This window comes from Anastrepha ludens, chromosome 3, assembly GCF_028408465.1.
Source record: "Anastrepha ludens isolate Willacy chromosome 3, idAnaLude1.1, whole genome shotgun sequence".
Taxonomy (NCBI): Eukaryota; Metazoa; Arthropoda; class Insecta; order Diptera; family Tephritidae; genus Anastrepha; species Anastrepha ludens.
The window spans coordinates 47299724-47315686 of record NC_071499.1 but is presented as its reverse complement, the minus strand read 5'-3'; the positions used below and the strand labels follow the sequence as shown (position 1 = coordinate 47315686).

The 15963-nt window shown below is 36.2% G+C and overlaps 1 protein-coding gene across 3 annotated transcripts in view; it reads left to right on the top strand.

The window, feature by feature from the left end:
• LOC128857886 (uncharacterized) overlaps positions 1 to 15963 on the top strand; it is a 62797-nt gene that overhangs the window by 22902 nt on the left and 23932 nt on the right. The window contains exons 1-2 of one of the 3 annotated variants that reach the window (XM_054093700.1): positions 7241 to 7523; positions 13499 to 14571. In XM_054093700.1, coding sequence (XP_053949675.1) covers positions 13505 to 14571 — 1067 coding nt within the window. In that variant the 5' untranslated portion in view covers positions 7241 to 7523; positions 13499 to 13504. Of the gene's footprint in view, positions 1 to 7240; positions 7524 to 13498; positions 14572 to 15963 lie in introns of those variants that run through there. The other 2 variants (XM_054093701.1, XM_054093699.1) reach the window with 2 other exon arrangements.

The window sequence follows — 15963 nt, the reverse complement described above, 5'->3', positions numbered from 1 at the left end:
TAAAGCATGGGAATAAAAGCAAGTACTTTAGAAGAAAGTTTTATACCAAAAACAATTTTTTGGCAGCGTTGCCACTTGATTTTTATTACAAAAAAGCTATTTTTCACACATTTCTGTTGAATTGTGGTATCAAATATAAAGAGTTTTACAAGCTTTAGTAAAAATGTTTGTGGCTGGAGTTGCCACCTATTTTTTTGTAAATTATGACATTTTTTTCAAGAATTTATTAATTTTAGAAAAAATAGATATATAGACATATGTATACCCATGATGGAAAGAATAATGAGATGGCGCCTATCGTGGTCCCGTTACTTTGCGCTCAGCGAATTTGACAACTAGTTACGTGATTTTAGCTCCAGTATGGCCAGATTACCATTTTCGTAACTTCATTTAGCTTTTTGTTTTTGTTATTTAGTCTCGGAGTTTTTGTTCTTTCTTCATGACATTTTTCTAGCTGTTCTAATTAAAATGTCATATTTATAATTTTGTAAAATATAAATTTTTTAATAATTATTTAAAGAATTCACTCAGTTTTATTTAGCTTTACTTTTTTTTAACATCTGGTGGCATTGCCCGCGATTGCCGGTGTTGTTGGTGTTCTTCTGCTTTCGGCAGTTAAATCTCTCTCTCGCTATTGCAGTGTTGCCTAGCTTTGGATATAAAATCGCACTAAAATGCCCATTCAAAGAAAATAACCCAACAAATTTTTATTGAATCACTTAAAGAACTTTGTATGCGTGACAAATTGTCTTTAAAATGCGCGTTTTTTTAAATAAATGTGTTATGCTTATGTACAAATTAATTTATGAGGTATTTTTGTTAAGCGAGACTCTTTTGTTAAGGGAATGACTTTTTTGCTATATTTGAAGTTATGTAACTAGATAAAGTACTCTCTTTGTAAAAATGTCAGTATGGTTTCTTTAGTATTTTCTGGTATTTTGTTGTTTATTTTTACAATGAATATAACTCTTAATGTCCTATGTCTCACTAAGGATTGATGACCGGAAGAAACGATTACACCTCTATGGTTTTAATTCGCATTCAATAAATTCAAAGGCTATTTAAAATGTGTAAAAAGGTTTTCAATCTTAAGAAGAGTTGAGAGAGGAGCATTTAATATTTTTGCATAACCTTAAATGGAGCCAAAAATTAAATTATTCAAAAAATTCAAATTATCAATTTTTATTAGAGTAAAAAAATTTTCTTTAGCACTAAAATCTTCTCAGAGTGACCTTTTTTAACCTTTTTTTGTTTGATAATATAGTTTGTTTTTTAACTTAAAGTTTCGGTAGCTTTAAATTAAAAAAAAGAAACAAACACGAAACTTAAAAATTTTTGCATTTTGGGTATAAAAAAGCACTAAATTTATTGCGAAGAGCAAATCGTTGGCAATACTGCACAACTCAGCAAACGTGACGTTACGTACGCTCTGATGGGCGCAATCTTCTTTCTATCATTCTTGTGTATACCAATATAAAGTGAAATATAGCTTTATTACCTTAAAAGGCGTTGCCATCTAATTATAAAGAAAAATTTAAATTAATAACAAAATTTAATTAGTGGTTAGGATATAAGTTTGTAGCTAAAAAAATGTGTTTAGAAAAATGAACGAAACTTTAATTAAAATCATTCATGTGTAGTGTTGCCACTTAACTTTTTTAAGGCCCAAATGCTAAATAGTACTACAGAAGGGTATATCGCAAATTAAGTTCTAGAGCATTTTAATTAAAATATATTTTGTGGATGGAGTTGCCACTTATTTTTTTCCATAAAAAATTATTGGAATTGCCTTATAAATTAAAGTATGTACATTAAAATGAAGATCAGTCAACTGAAAATTTTATTACTAATACTCATTGAGTGCTTCCAAATAAATGTGATTTTTGATAGCTCTTTCCCAGTGCTGCCAACTTATGTTTCTTTATACCAGTTGCTTCATCTATTCGCCACTTGCTAACGCATGGCGAATGCGAAACCTCTAATATTTTTATATATTTTTCATTGTTATATTCATATATAACCATTTACAACAATAAATGCATATAAGAAAATATGCGGTAATTCATCTCCATTGTCCTAAATATTATTTCAATTACGTATTGAAAATTCTCTTTGCAAGTGCAGATTTGGATTTCGTTCGATATAATTGATCGTAATGCGAGTTGCCACGACTCGGCAAATCAGCAAATTAAGAGGTGCAGCAGAAATCAGAAATTGCAATGAAGCAGGAAATGTGTATAACTGTATGTATGTATGTATGTATATGTGCAAGTGCATTTTATGAAGCAAATATTCGTACTCGTTGAGCCCTTTTTAATTTATTTGACCGAGCCTAGCGCGCTTGTTGCTGATTTCTGTTCTTGTTCTTGCAAACATGTGCATGTACATACTCAAATGTATGTATGTATGTACATATATGTACATATTTATATTAATTTGTTTGTTTACTGGCTTGTGGATGACTTTTGTTGATAAACAAAATTTGCTGATTTTACAAGTCGAATGAACTCTGGTTGCGAGCAGCGCAGTCAGGCTAGCATAATTCGTAACTATCAATATGTATGTATGTGTATGTACATACATACAAATATGTGAGCGTATAGCGTATTAGGGATGTTAGCTTTGCTAGCTACGTAATATTTGCATTAACCATTTGACGCTCGGAAGTTTTCTTTACACAAAAATGTGACCAAAAATGTCAGAGGTTTTTATTTTGCATTTAAAAAGTTTATATGGTTTAAAAATAAAAATAATTAAATATTAAACAAAATATAGTTTTATTATTTTAATATTACATATATAAAATATAAATAATATAACTAACCCTAGAACACACACCCGGGTACAAATGTATCCACTTCAATTTTGAAGTGTTGTAACTTTTGAACCGCTATACCTCTATACCGCTAACTTCGGATCTAGGAAGATTATTTAGTTTTGAGTTCAAATTCAAAATTTGAACCAGATCGGACCATTGGTTCAGGAGCTACAGCCTTCCAAACACATTATATACGTAAACACACACCCGGGATACGTTTGTACCCCAATAGTAAAAATCCTCATAATAATAAAAAAAAACATTTTTTATATTATTTTTTTATTTGAAAAATTAAAAATATTCATTTCACACACTATATTATTGACTTTTATTATAAAAATGCATCTTATATCTAAGGAAAATCATGGCAAATAGAGCAATTTGTTGATGTGACCGAATGTTCAAGACACATTGGCTTTTTACATTTGGCGCACAGCTTTCTGGTTTTTCTACGGCGTTTTTCCTCTTGTGCGTAACATAAATAACAAGATCCGGACACAGGCGTGCGCGCTGCGGCAGATGTTGATGCTGCTGTTGACGCCATCGATTCCAGCGGTCGGTTGAAATATGCTTCAATAGCAATTTTAGTCGAAAAATTTCGTGTCACTTGACGATTTATGGCTCTGGCTTCAATAATGGGCATACACAATGCTTCAGCCAAGCTGTGCAGGATCTGCTTACGCTTGTTGTTTGTTCTCCAAGGCAACATAGGGTTATTCAAATCGTAGACAATGTAGGCTGCAAGAGCTGTAATGTCCAACATGTTGAAAAACATCGCTAGTGGCCATCGTTTTGTTTGTCTTTGTGTTGGATATTCCGCAAACATTTGGTCCATTCGATCAACACCACCTTTGATACGATTATAATATTCAATTATTTCAGGTTTCCCACTGTCAGCTATTTCAGCATCATTATGCATGGTCGAAAGCAAAATTACTGCTTTATTTTTTTTGGGAACATAAGAGCACATTGTCACATTATTTTTGAAGTCAAATGTCGTTGAACCAATTGTCCTGTTTTTGTTCTGCTTCATTTCTTGAGGAATATATGATTTGTTTTTGCGCAAAGTTCCAACGATCGTGAGTTTCCAGGTGAGAAGCAGTTCTGCAACTGGCAAGGTCGTAAAAAAATTGTCCATTGTAATGTTTCGGCCACTTCCTTGGTATTTGGCAGACAAATCCTTCACCACTCGTTCGCCTTGGTTCGTTTTCCTACCAGTTTCTGCTTGGCCAGTATATATTTGTCCATGCAGTGGATATGCATTTGTGGCATCGCAAATCCACCAAACCTTGACACCATATTTAGCAGGTTTTGACGGTATGTACTGCGTAAACCGTGTACGTCCACGGTAAGGAAATAATTGTTCATCAATCGTCAAGCATGAGCTGGGCTTGTAATGTGCAGCAAGATTATTGTTCATCATCGTCCACAACTCACTGATCGGTGCTGCTTTATCAGTTAGTAAGCGTGTTGCACGAGTGTTTTTATCGTCAAATCTTAGGAACCGCAATATCGAACAGAAACGGTTGACTCCCATTGTGGCGCGATATAAAGGATAGTTTTTGACGCTCCATCAATCTCGAACATGTTCTCCATTGCTATGGTTCGCACCAGTCATAATAAGTATGCCAAAAAATGCATACAGCTCTGTTATTGACACAGGCGTCCATGACTTAGGAGTTGTGTTTGAATGCGCATTGTTGTAAGCATTATAAGTTTCTTTTGCTAACTTATTTGTGTGGCGCATAATTATATCAGCCATTTCAACGTTCATGAAACATTTGAATGTTTGCTCTATTGACAACATTTCAGTGCATCTAGCTGGTCCAGAACGTTCTCTTATAATATTTTGTCTGAGTACCTGACGACTTACATTTGGTTCTTTCATCCACTCAGTACCATCACGTGCAACAAATTTTTCGCCACTAGCAGGTAATTCATTATTTTCTTCTACTTCTTCTTCTTCATCGTCTTCTTCATCATCCTCATAGTCCGCATAATCAGGTAATACTTCTGCGCCACTTTGCGAAACTTCAGCATTGTCATCAGCAATTTCAATGTCATTGAATTGAATTTCTTCTTCATCTTCTGAGTCAAAGTCATAGGGAGCGTCATCGTCACAAATTTCATCAAATAAAGATTGTATATATGATTCTCGCTGTTCCTCAGTTAGCCTGCATAATAAAAAAAATTAGTATATGTTTACATTGTTGCTTATTTTACATTTTTTACCTTCTATATGCTGCACTTGATAAATATTCGTTTCTTCTTGAAGTCATTTCGTATCCAGTTATTTATAGTTTCAGTTATATTTATTTTCACTTCTTACACTTTTGAGCACCAAAACAATAATCAAAATATCAACAGGCAGCATTTATAACAACACCTCGTGTGAAAACAACCCTTACAGCTGCATATAAAATACGAAAACCAGTTATACCAGTGTATTTGCTACCTACGTACCCATACCTTGCCGTACCTTTTTGCACATATCTTTTGAACCAGGTAGAATATTTCAATGAAATAAAAACCAAAATGTGTATTCGTTGTTACTCTACAAGTATATTATTATAAATTATATTATTTTGTTTTGCATTTATCAGGACAACAACAAAAACAAAAATCCACTGTTGCATGTCCTGACTTTATTTGCCCATATCGCTGGAACCAGTAGGAATATTCGAATGAAACAAAAGACAAAATACTTGTTATATATTAAAATATACATTTCAAAAAAAAATCATAGAAATCGGTTGAATAAGCATTAAAAAACCGCAAAATAAGGTCCCGGGTACAAACGTATCCCGGGTGTGTGTTTACGTGGTATTTTCTGGGTGTGTGTTCTAGGGCTAAGAAAAATTAGTAAGTTGATTATGTATGGCATATATAAAAACATGGCTCGAAACATAACCCAACTTCACCACTTTGCGTCATAAAATATAAGAAAATAAACCATAGGCAGAAGCCTATACAAATGACAAGCAGCGATTGGCAAACACGATTCGTTAAGGTGTCGTATTTAACACAAACATGTCGAAACCTGCGAGCACCATTCAAAATCATTAAGCGGTCAAGGCAGTAAAATTACAATTTTTCGGCGAACAAGTTCAGATAGTTTCAGTGCGAACGGAAGATTTCTCTATTCTCTTATCTTCCCTTCTAATTGAAGCAATGACTATTTTATTACGCGCAAATAAAGGGTAGTTAAGTTTCAAGGGCCAGTGTTGATTTTGAATAAAATACAATTTTAGGAAATTATTTCTTTTCTCTTTATTATGATAATATTGGTATGGCTCAATTACGTATGGAACAAAATATGGCCCAAATGGGCGCCGCGGCCTCGGCGGCACACCTCCATCCGATGGTCCAAATTTTCGATGACGCTGCGACATAATTGAGGTTCTATGCCGTTTATGTGCCGAATTATCTCATCCTTTAGCTCTTGAATTGTTGCTGGCTTATTGACGTACACCTTTTCTCTCAAATAACCCCAAAGAAAGAAGTCCAACGGTGTCGTTGACGTTTAGGTGTAGTTCACATTCAACATCGGCCCCTGAAATTTAACCACCCTTTAGTTGCGAATGTTCAGTGAGCCTATGTCTAACTATCAGAATTTGCTCTGTAGCACGAATTCATGTAGCAAAACTTTCGATAAATTTGTTGTCCAGAAATACCGGACTTCCCTAATACTCACTGCAATATGTTTTACACATTTTTATTTTAATTTTTTTGTTTTTTATGTTTTTGTTTTTTTTTTTTAAGTATGTGCATACTACAGAGTTGCATGCATTCATATTTGCTCTTACATTTAGATGACTGAATGCATTTGTTGAGTGTGCTTTTGTTTTCGTTGTTTTCTTTGTTTACTTCTGCTCATTTTTGTTGTGCCAATTCGTATATTAAAATTATGTCGCCAACTTGTTGACATGCAAATGCGAATATTTCTTCACTTGTGCGTTTTTATGTTAATCTTAAATGCCGGACACTTTGCTGTTGCTGTTAATGTTAAGTAATACAAATACATACATATGTATATGTATATATGTATGCACATGTCGTTGAAGGAAGATGTATGTATGTATGCATGCCTGCTTAAATGAGTATTTCTAATGATAGAAGGCATTTAAAGCATGAAATTCGTCATTCCACGTGGCAATCGTTTGGGGAACACTGGCGTGTAATACGAGAATTCGCATCAGGTACATACACATGCATACTTACATACATACATATTATGTATGATCAGCAGTTAAAAATCTTGGTGTACGTTTTATTAAATACTGCCAACGCTTAAATGCTTAAATAAATACATAGTATACATACACACATACATATATGCATACATACATGCATGCATACATTTCTAATGAACTGCGCCTGGCAATGTAAACTATTTAAGAAGTGCTTATTTTTGTCGCCGATTCGCTATAAATGCACACAAATGACACGATGAAAATTTATTTGAAATAAATTTTTAGTTATGCTTTTATTTTTAAGCCAACGAGTTATTCGAGCGTGAAGGGCACGTTTGTGTAGATATGTATGCATGTGTGCATAATACGTACCTACTTACATACATATATTGGGGACTGGAATAAATTCTCGCCGTTTGACGAGAGTCAGTGTTGTTTGGTATGTCTAAATAGTAAAGGTTATAACAACATCTGTGAAAAAGTCAGGACAGTAAATACAGTTAGTAACAGAAGTAAGTATACACCGGACACGTTTTCAATTTTCCCCCAATCGATTCCTTCAAACAACCTAAGTTATAACAAAATTGTGTTTTATTTACATGAGTGAAATACAAAAATCATATTCAATCCAACTAATGACAAAATTTTAAAAAGGAACAAAATATAGCTTTTTATATTAAACTTTATAAAAATTCATGTCTCAAAAGTAAGTATACAGTTCATCATATTATTAATTTGTGAAATCAAAAACATCCTGGTATTCCTGGTATTTGGTAGGATAACCATTAGGCTTTATAATCGCTTTAAGTCGTAAGGGCATTGATTTCACCAAGTTTTCAGTTACAGCTGGTGGTATTTTATTCCATTCCTTTTGAAGTACGTTTTTGGTTGTTTCTTATTTCTATCGGATATGTATTTGCCGATTTAAATGTTCCCATAAGTGTTCGATTTCCATGCTTCACAGTGGCGGTTATATTGTTTGGATCCAATTCCGCGTTAACTTTTCTCCAAACTTTTTCACGGCCATCAGATCCACAGATACTGAATTTACACTTATCAGAAAGTATGACTTAGTTCCAAAACATTTGGCCATATTTTTCATGATCTTTTGCGAATGAAATCCGTTTACTCCGATTGATACTACTCACGAAGGCCTTTTTCCTAACACTGCCCCCATGATAACCAGCACTATGTAAAACCCGGCGAATAGTTTGGGTGCAAAATTGTTTTCCAGTCTCATTTTCAACTTCAGATTTCAATTTGGGGGCACTTATTTTGGGGTTTGTCCTGATTTTCCGTACGACTAAGCTTTTTTCTCTGGGACTTAAGAGCGGCGGACGCCCACAACGCTCTTTATTAGTGGTGCTTCCCGCACTTTTATATTTATTCACAATCTTTTGAACTGTAGCAAAATTCCTATCTATCAAACGACCGATTTCTCGCAATGATTTATGTTTCTTGTGATATTTTATAACCAGGTTTTTTAAATCATCAGAAAGGTCTTTTCCTCTTGGTGCCATTACTAAAAATGTCGCAAAAATTAATACAAAGCGTAGTTCCCTAAATTTTTACACTCACTTTAATTATTTCCTTGTAATAGCATTTACTTTTTTAATCAATACGTAAAAATAAATGTTATGCTAACTGAACAGTCATTTGCTGTATACTAACTTTTGTGACATAAATTTCGCTGGCATCAAAGACAAAGCAAAGCGTGGATAACGGTACGTAAAATTTACAGCTAAATTAAGGCGCATATGAAAGCTTATCCCACTACTCAATTACCATGTGTAAAATATTTTGATTAGATATTAAGGAAAGCGTTAACGTCAAACGATTCCACAAATCAGGCTCAGTAAATATCACATCCTAAAAAATTCCAAGAAAAGCACAAATAGTAAACGTATCAGATAGTTAAGTACTAATAATGTTTTACCAGATTAGTATTTTGTACTATATCCACCACCAAGCCGTCGCTTCATGCTTTCTACAAGCTTGTAGCATCTTGCCTTTGGAATCGAGTACTTCGAGCCTTCTCAACTGTAGCCCACAAATCATCAACATTTTTAAAATTTTTCTTAGCGATTTTGACCTTAACGCCATTCCACAAATTTCCTATTGGATTGAGATCAGCGCTCTGCTCCGGCCAATCCAATACATAAATTTTTTCTCTTCTGAGCGATTGCTTCACTGTCCTTGTTGCAGTATGCTTTGGATCATTGTCCATTTAATGGCATAAACTCAAACAGAAATGGCTCTATTTTATTCTGGAGTATATCCAGATACTGAAATCTATCCATTTTATCAACCACGCCAACAATCGGCTGAACACCATGCCAGGAAGAAGCTCCCCAAACCATAATGCTTCCGCCGCCGTGTTTAATCGTTCTTTTTTGTGAACCTAGGACTTAGCGCTTGATTTTTTGGACGGCGTACAATAGTTTTCCCTACTGGTCCCATCCTATTTATTCGGGTTTCGTCGGGCCAAAGTACGTTTTTCCAAAACTGAATAGATTTTTTTTTTTTGGGCTTTTGCAGAGGCAAGCCGGTGTTTGATATGTTTTTTTGATAGGATAGATTGTTTTCTGCTTATGCGGCCAAACAGCTGGGCTTCGTTAAGTCGCCTTCCTGCAAGCTTTCTGGACACCTGTAGACCACATTCTTAGCTCTAAAAGGTTCTCATCATACCCGTCCTAACGCATGACGCAGAAGCGTGGACGACGACAACATCCGATGAAGCAAAGCTTGGAGTGTTTGAGAGGAATACTCTGCGGTAAATTTTTGGACCTTTGTACGTTGGCGACGGCGAATATCTCAGGCGATGTTACAATAAGTTGTATGAGCTTTACGACGATATAGACATAACGCAGCGAATAAAGATCCAACGGCTACGTTGGCTGGGTCATGTCGTCCGAATGGATACAAATGCTCCGGTTCTGAAAGTATTCGACCAGCTGGTAGTAGCAGGGGAAAAGGAAGGTCTCATCTGCGTTGAAAAGATCAGGTGAAGAAGGACTTAGCTTCAATTGGTGTGTCAAACTGGCGCCGGTTAGTACGAGAAAGAAACGATTGGCGCGCTTTGTTAAACTCGGCCAAAATCGCGTAAGCGGTTATCGCGCCAATTACGAAGAAGAAGAAGTTAGAACGATTCCCCACGAATCTGCCCATTTTTGTTTCTTTTTTACTTCATCCTTAGATATGTGAATCATTCTAATGCTTTCTGACTCTTGTGACTTGAGACACAGAAAAAACTTGAGTTCGACTTCCTTATTATACTAAAAACGTAAAAACACATATCCAAGATCTATACATCTTCTACATACAAACACACATTGGGTATGTCATTTGTTTATCAAAAGAAGAGCAAGTCAACGAATTTCGGGTTCCGATGTGTCATGAGAATGAGTAAAATTCGTTCTCTCAAATTCTCACGGGGCTGGCTATATCTGTCTCTATTCTATCTTATCTCCCTGTCACTTCTCTCCTTTCCTCGTTGACTATCTACTCTTTTACTTTCCAGTGCTTTGGATACAATGGGCTTTTAGCCTGTGCGTTTTAGGAGTTACCATTCTCCCGGCGCTTACTGGCTCGCCTTTTTTAAATTTCAAAAGAATCATCCTTCGAAAAATATTTTGAAATATATATAAAAAGATCTTAATTTCAAATGAAAGACTTAAAATTTTTTATCTTTAACTTTAAATATATTAGATATTTTATTTATTTATTTAATCTTTAATATTTACTACATACATATATTACATTTTTTATTGAAAATATTATCACTCATTACTTACATTTACAAATAGCTTCGCTTTTTATTCTATGCATTTCTGCATTTCTCAATCAATCAAATAATCGACGCCGCGCACGACAATTATGTTTTACCGGCTTCTTGTCGCTATCTGCATACGCTGGGGTTTGCTCCACACTACACTCGTAAGTCGTTAAAAGCGGTGGGGAATCCGGTTGCCCGCCATTCGTGCCCAATTCCAAGCACTCACATTCGTCATCGCTCTCGAAATCAAGTAATTCATTGCGAAATTCCTGATCACTCGATGCTTTAGTTAATTGCAATACAATACAACCCATCACTAGAAACAATAGAGCTAAGCCTGTATTTGGCTGGCGCTCATTGATAAACAGCTCCATTCTTTTGAATTTGGTTCGGCGCTTATGTGTGGATGAGAAATTTTCACAAATTTCGTACGATTGTTACTGAATTATGGATTGCGTAAGTTATAAATACACTTTTACTTTAAAAATCACTGTGCATGTGAGCAACTGAGAAAAGTTAAAGACTAATGAGGAAATTTTGCTTTCACTACGCTATTTAAACAATTTCTTAGCCAGCCGTTCGCTCGCCAGTAACAAGCATAGCAAGCAGGCCTGGCCAGCCGAGAGATGTACGTGATCTGCATACTAGAGAACTGCAATGGGCAGTTCTCTTACTTTAGTTGGAAAAGGGTGTATCCTTTGTAGTTGTTTTGAACTTAATGAAAACTACCTGAATGGAGAGTAAACCACCGTGAGAGTAATAATGGATGTGTTGTTGCAAGAAATCAACAAGAAAGAGAACCGCGTTATGGGGAAAGTTTCCCTGTGAATGAAAAAAAAAAATAAAACACAATAAAATAATACAACAAGAAAATGCATACAAATAATATATAACTATGTCAGCAATCAGCTGATTCTATAGAATTTTATGAGAGCGCGACAGGGGTTCGCGGATGTCACTAATCCTGCATTGTTTCTACCTTTGAAAAATACGGCCTTTGTTTTTGTTATTGTATCACAAATAATACAATGGAAGGGTGTTTTGGTTCTTGGGATACTGACTTTCACGACTATAAAAAATCTATTGTTCTACTTAAATATAAGCAATTAAGTGGGTAATGCCCATATTTTCAGAGAAATGTGTGTTCGAACACAATTTTTTTTTGTGTACTGAATACTTAAGTAATGGTAAAGAGCAGGTGTAAAATTGTTTCAGCGGTGCGGTCGCTATCATCTATTACTTTTAGGTCAACCCCGAGAAACGGGAAATTAGCAAGTTTGATGAATGAAAGAGTATGAATAAAGTAGATGTAAGCAATACTTGGCGTTTACACGGAACAGTTTTGCAAGGACAATAGCAATAAATTCACATTCAGTATCTCATTGTCTTCATTACTACCTACAATTTTTCAAAGAATGTAAATTTGGCAAATCATTTGACTTAATTGGCAAATTCGGCGAAATTTCGTGGTAATTCGTAAAAGAACCGTAGGCGGAGCAAGTAATTTGTACGAAACTAGACTAATGGCGGTTGCTTAAAAGTGAATTGTTTTTCTAACTGCCTGGATACCTAGGCTGTACAAGCAATTTTTCTCTTTTTGGCAGCCTTTCAATTGCCTTCAGAGAATTATCTTGGGTAAACCCGCTATTAGCGGCATTAAATTAAAAATTAATTGTTTTGTTTCACCACGACAACGCAAGACCTCATACCGCAAGGTAAACATAGGCAAGCTGAACGAGCTCGGATGGGAGGTAATGCCGGATCCACCATACTCTCCGGATATTGCACCTTGTGATTATCACCTTTTCCGTGGACTTCAATCCCATATGAGTAACAAGAACTACTTCTCAAAAGAAGCTATAAAAAGGGATATCGAAGCGTATTTTGGAAAGAAAGGAAAAACCATTTTTTGAGCAGGGAATTAAAAATTTGCCTGAACGTTGGGAAGACATTGTAAATAATGAAGGAAAATATACTATTGATTAATAAATACTTTAAAAATTTTTTTATTAATTTTAAAACCAGATTTAAAAAACGCACGAACTTATGGACTGACCTGATAGATCTCGCAAACCGTTGCGGTGAAACTGTTCATCTTTTGAGGCTATCCACGGATCAAGCCATTTTTTGATGTCTTGATATGAATGGAGCTGCTGGTCAGCTAGACCATATGCCATCGATCGGATCAGGTGATAATCGGACGGCGCAATATCTGGAGAATATTCGATTATGGAAAATTTCATGAAAAGGATATTGTCCTGTAAGCGTGGTCGTGGTGGTCATTTGCCTGATGTTATTTTCCACTATTAACGGCATACCTTCCTCTTTATAATGAAATAAACATCCCATCATTTATATTGAAAAATAGAATAGAATAGAATTGAATATCAAAATAACACCCCTTATAGGAAAACCCCTTATTTAACTCATAATACCTGTCCCTCTTCCGAACTTAAACAAATCTAAAGCACGAAATATTTTCATATTACTTTTACTAACACCAACGAAACTTATATAACTCTTAAATATTCTAATTTCTTTCAAAAATAAGGGCATATTTTATGCCATTAGCATCTCTTGTAAATAATACGACTCAAATGTCCTCAATGCACTCACCTCCATACTTACACATCTACAAGCTAACATGCATACAAATGTGTGCCTGTAAATAAGCATTAATTCTAGTGATACCCGTTTCCTCTCTCATTTCAGTGCATCATGGAACAAGAAGACTCTTGCCGACCCGTTCCCGCTCCACGTCGCCTCTATCCCGAGTTGCGCAAACTTGACTATGAAAACGTTACCGTTGAGTTGATTAACAAAAATCTCAACATAAACTCAGAAAACATACACACCATCACCAATTGCACCGAAAAGGTGCCGAATAATAAAATATTTTTCGGCTCACTTTCCGATCAGGAGGACACAAGCAGCGCGCGCAAGTCCATACTCACCGAAACAAATGATCTGTACGGTCCCAATGCAAATGAAGCGGTCGATTCGTCAGCGCCCATCTATTCAACACCAACACCAGCGCCACGCCCACGTAAACCACAAAATACAGATATAGAAAATGCGAACAACATCTACGAGAACACAGAAGTGTTGAGTCGCGCAACGCCACAAACAACTACAACACAAACACTTTACCCCGAGCTACCGCACAATACGGGCGCCATCAGCAAGGAAACCTCACCCAACACATCGACGTCCTCATCACCATTGAATAGTCGTGCAGCGTTGCGCAAGGCCCCCGAATTGCCGCCAAAGTCATATCTCAGTGTGGAACGTGAACGTAGCCAACGCGCCCAGCGCTATTCCATCGGCAGTGAAGTGTCCACCACGAGCAGTTATAATGTGACGATCGCTGGTGGTGGCGGCGTTGGTGGTGGTGGCGGCTTGAATGAGCGCACATTTGGCAACAGCTACACACAAAAATCAGCCTCGAATGCAACACTCAATTCGTCGGTGGAAGATTCAAATGACAGCAGCGATAATGCGAAATTCAAATCACCTTCGCCAGGGTATGTAGGGGATGCGGGGAGCAATTGCAATTTGAACAGCTACGTATTGAATGATGGTAGTGATGTTAGTGTTCGTGATGATGAAAATGATGTTGATATGCAATTTGAAAGTGACGATAGTAGCCGCCGCAACAACGCCTACGACAACAACAAAAAGTTCACTTGCATTGCTGCCAGCAACCAAACGAACGAAAAATGCGCATTCACTGTAATCACCAATGCCCCTGCAACTGCATTTGCGTGCAATCAAACTGAAGACAAGTAAATTTGCAATGAAAATAAAATTTTTGTATTCTAATCGGTAAATAGCATTTTTTGCATGCTTACTGGCGCTAACATTTATATATTTCAATTTATTGGCAATTAATTGGTGTTTGTGTCTAATTTCATGACTGCACACGTATGTATGTATATATGTATTTATGTACGTGCAGCTGTGGTGGCGATAATAGCAGCGCAAAGTTTTGACTATTTGTTCATTTTTAACAACATAATTTTTTTTTTTTGAAAATTAAATTTTACTGCAACAAAAACCATACAACTTAAAGCTTCAAACTTTGTGCAAAAATGAAAAAAAAATTCAAAAAATTTTCCTCAACATTTCAAACTTTTCAATCAGAAACGAGTTGCAGCCCATTAAATTTTGATACAACAGAGTATAATTTTGAGGTAGCTCAAAATTCTCGATGATTTTTGAAAATTTTTTTCTTGGCGCTCTTGTGCATTTTCTTCCTATAAAAAAATTCGAACAGTCGTTTTATGGAAGAAAATGCCTTCCATAAAATACAGGGTTGGCCATATTAAACTGACCCATGTGATTATTAAAAAAATATGGAAAAAGAAACATTTTTTTGTGTTTCATTGTGAAAAACATTTAATTTAGTTCAAGGAGATTCGTTTACATCACTTTTTGAATATGATATCGCGCAAGTGGTCGCCCTTAGCTCGTATAGCGTAATGTGCCCGTTTTTCGGCGTTTTCCATAGTTTTGGCCAGCGTCTCGGCCTATATGGCGGCTATTTCCCGTCGGATATTGGCCTTAAGTGCGCCTAGTGTCTTTGGCTTGTTGACGTAAACCTTAGATTTCAAATAGCCCCAAAGAAAAAAGTCCGGTGGCGTCAAATCCGGTGATCGTGGCCGCCAGTCAAAATCGTCGCTTTTTGATATCAAACGGCCAGGGAACAAAGTCTTCAATAAGTTGACGGTGGCTCGTGCTGTGTGTGGTGGTGCGCCATCTTGCTGAAACCAGAAGTGCTCCATACCATTTTCACGAACAATCGGCATCACAAAATCGGTTATCATGGCCCGATAACGCTCTTGATTGACGGTCAATGGTTGGTGTTGACCATTTTCAAAGAAGAACGGCCCAATGACCATATCAGCGCAAATGCCACACCAGACTGTAACTTTTTGGTCGTGGAGAGGTACCTCTTCAATAATTTGAGGGTTTTCAGTGGCGTAGAAACGGCAATTTTGCTTATTTACGGTTCCGTTCAAGGAGAAATGGGCCTCATCACTCATAATGATTTGATGCCAAAAATCCTCATCAGTTTGGTCCATTCGGACGACAAAATTGGCATATTCCAAGCGACGAGGCTTATCGGCCGGCAACAGTTGTTGATTTAGTTGTATTTTGTACGGGAATATCCCCAA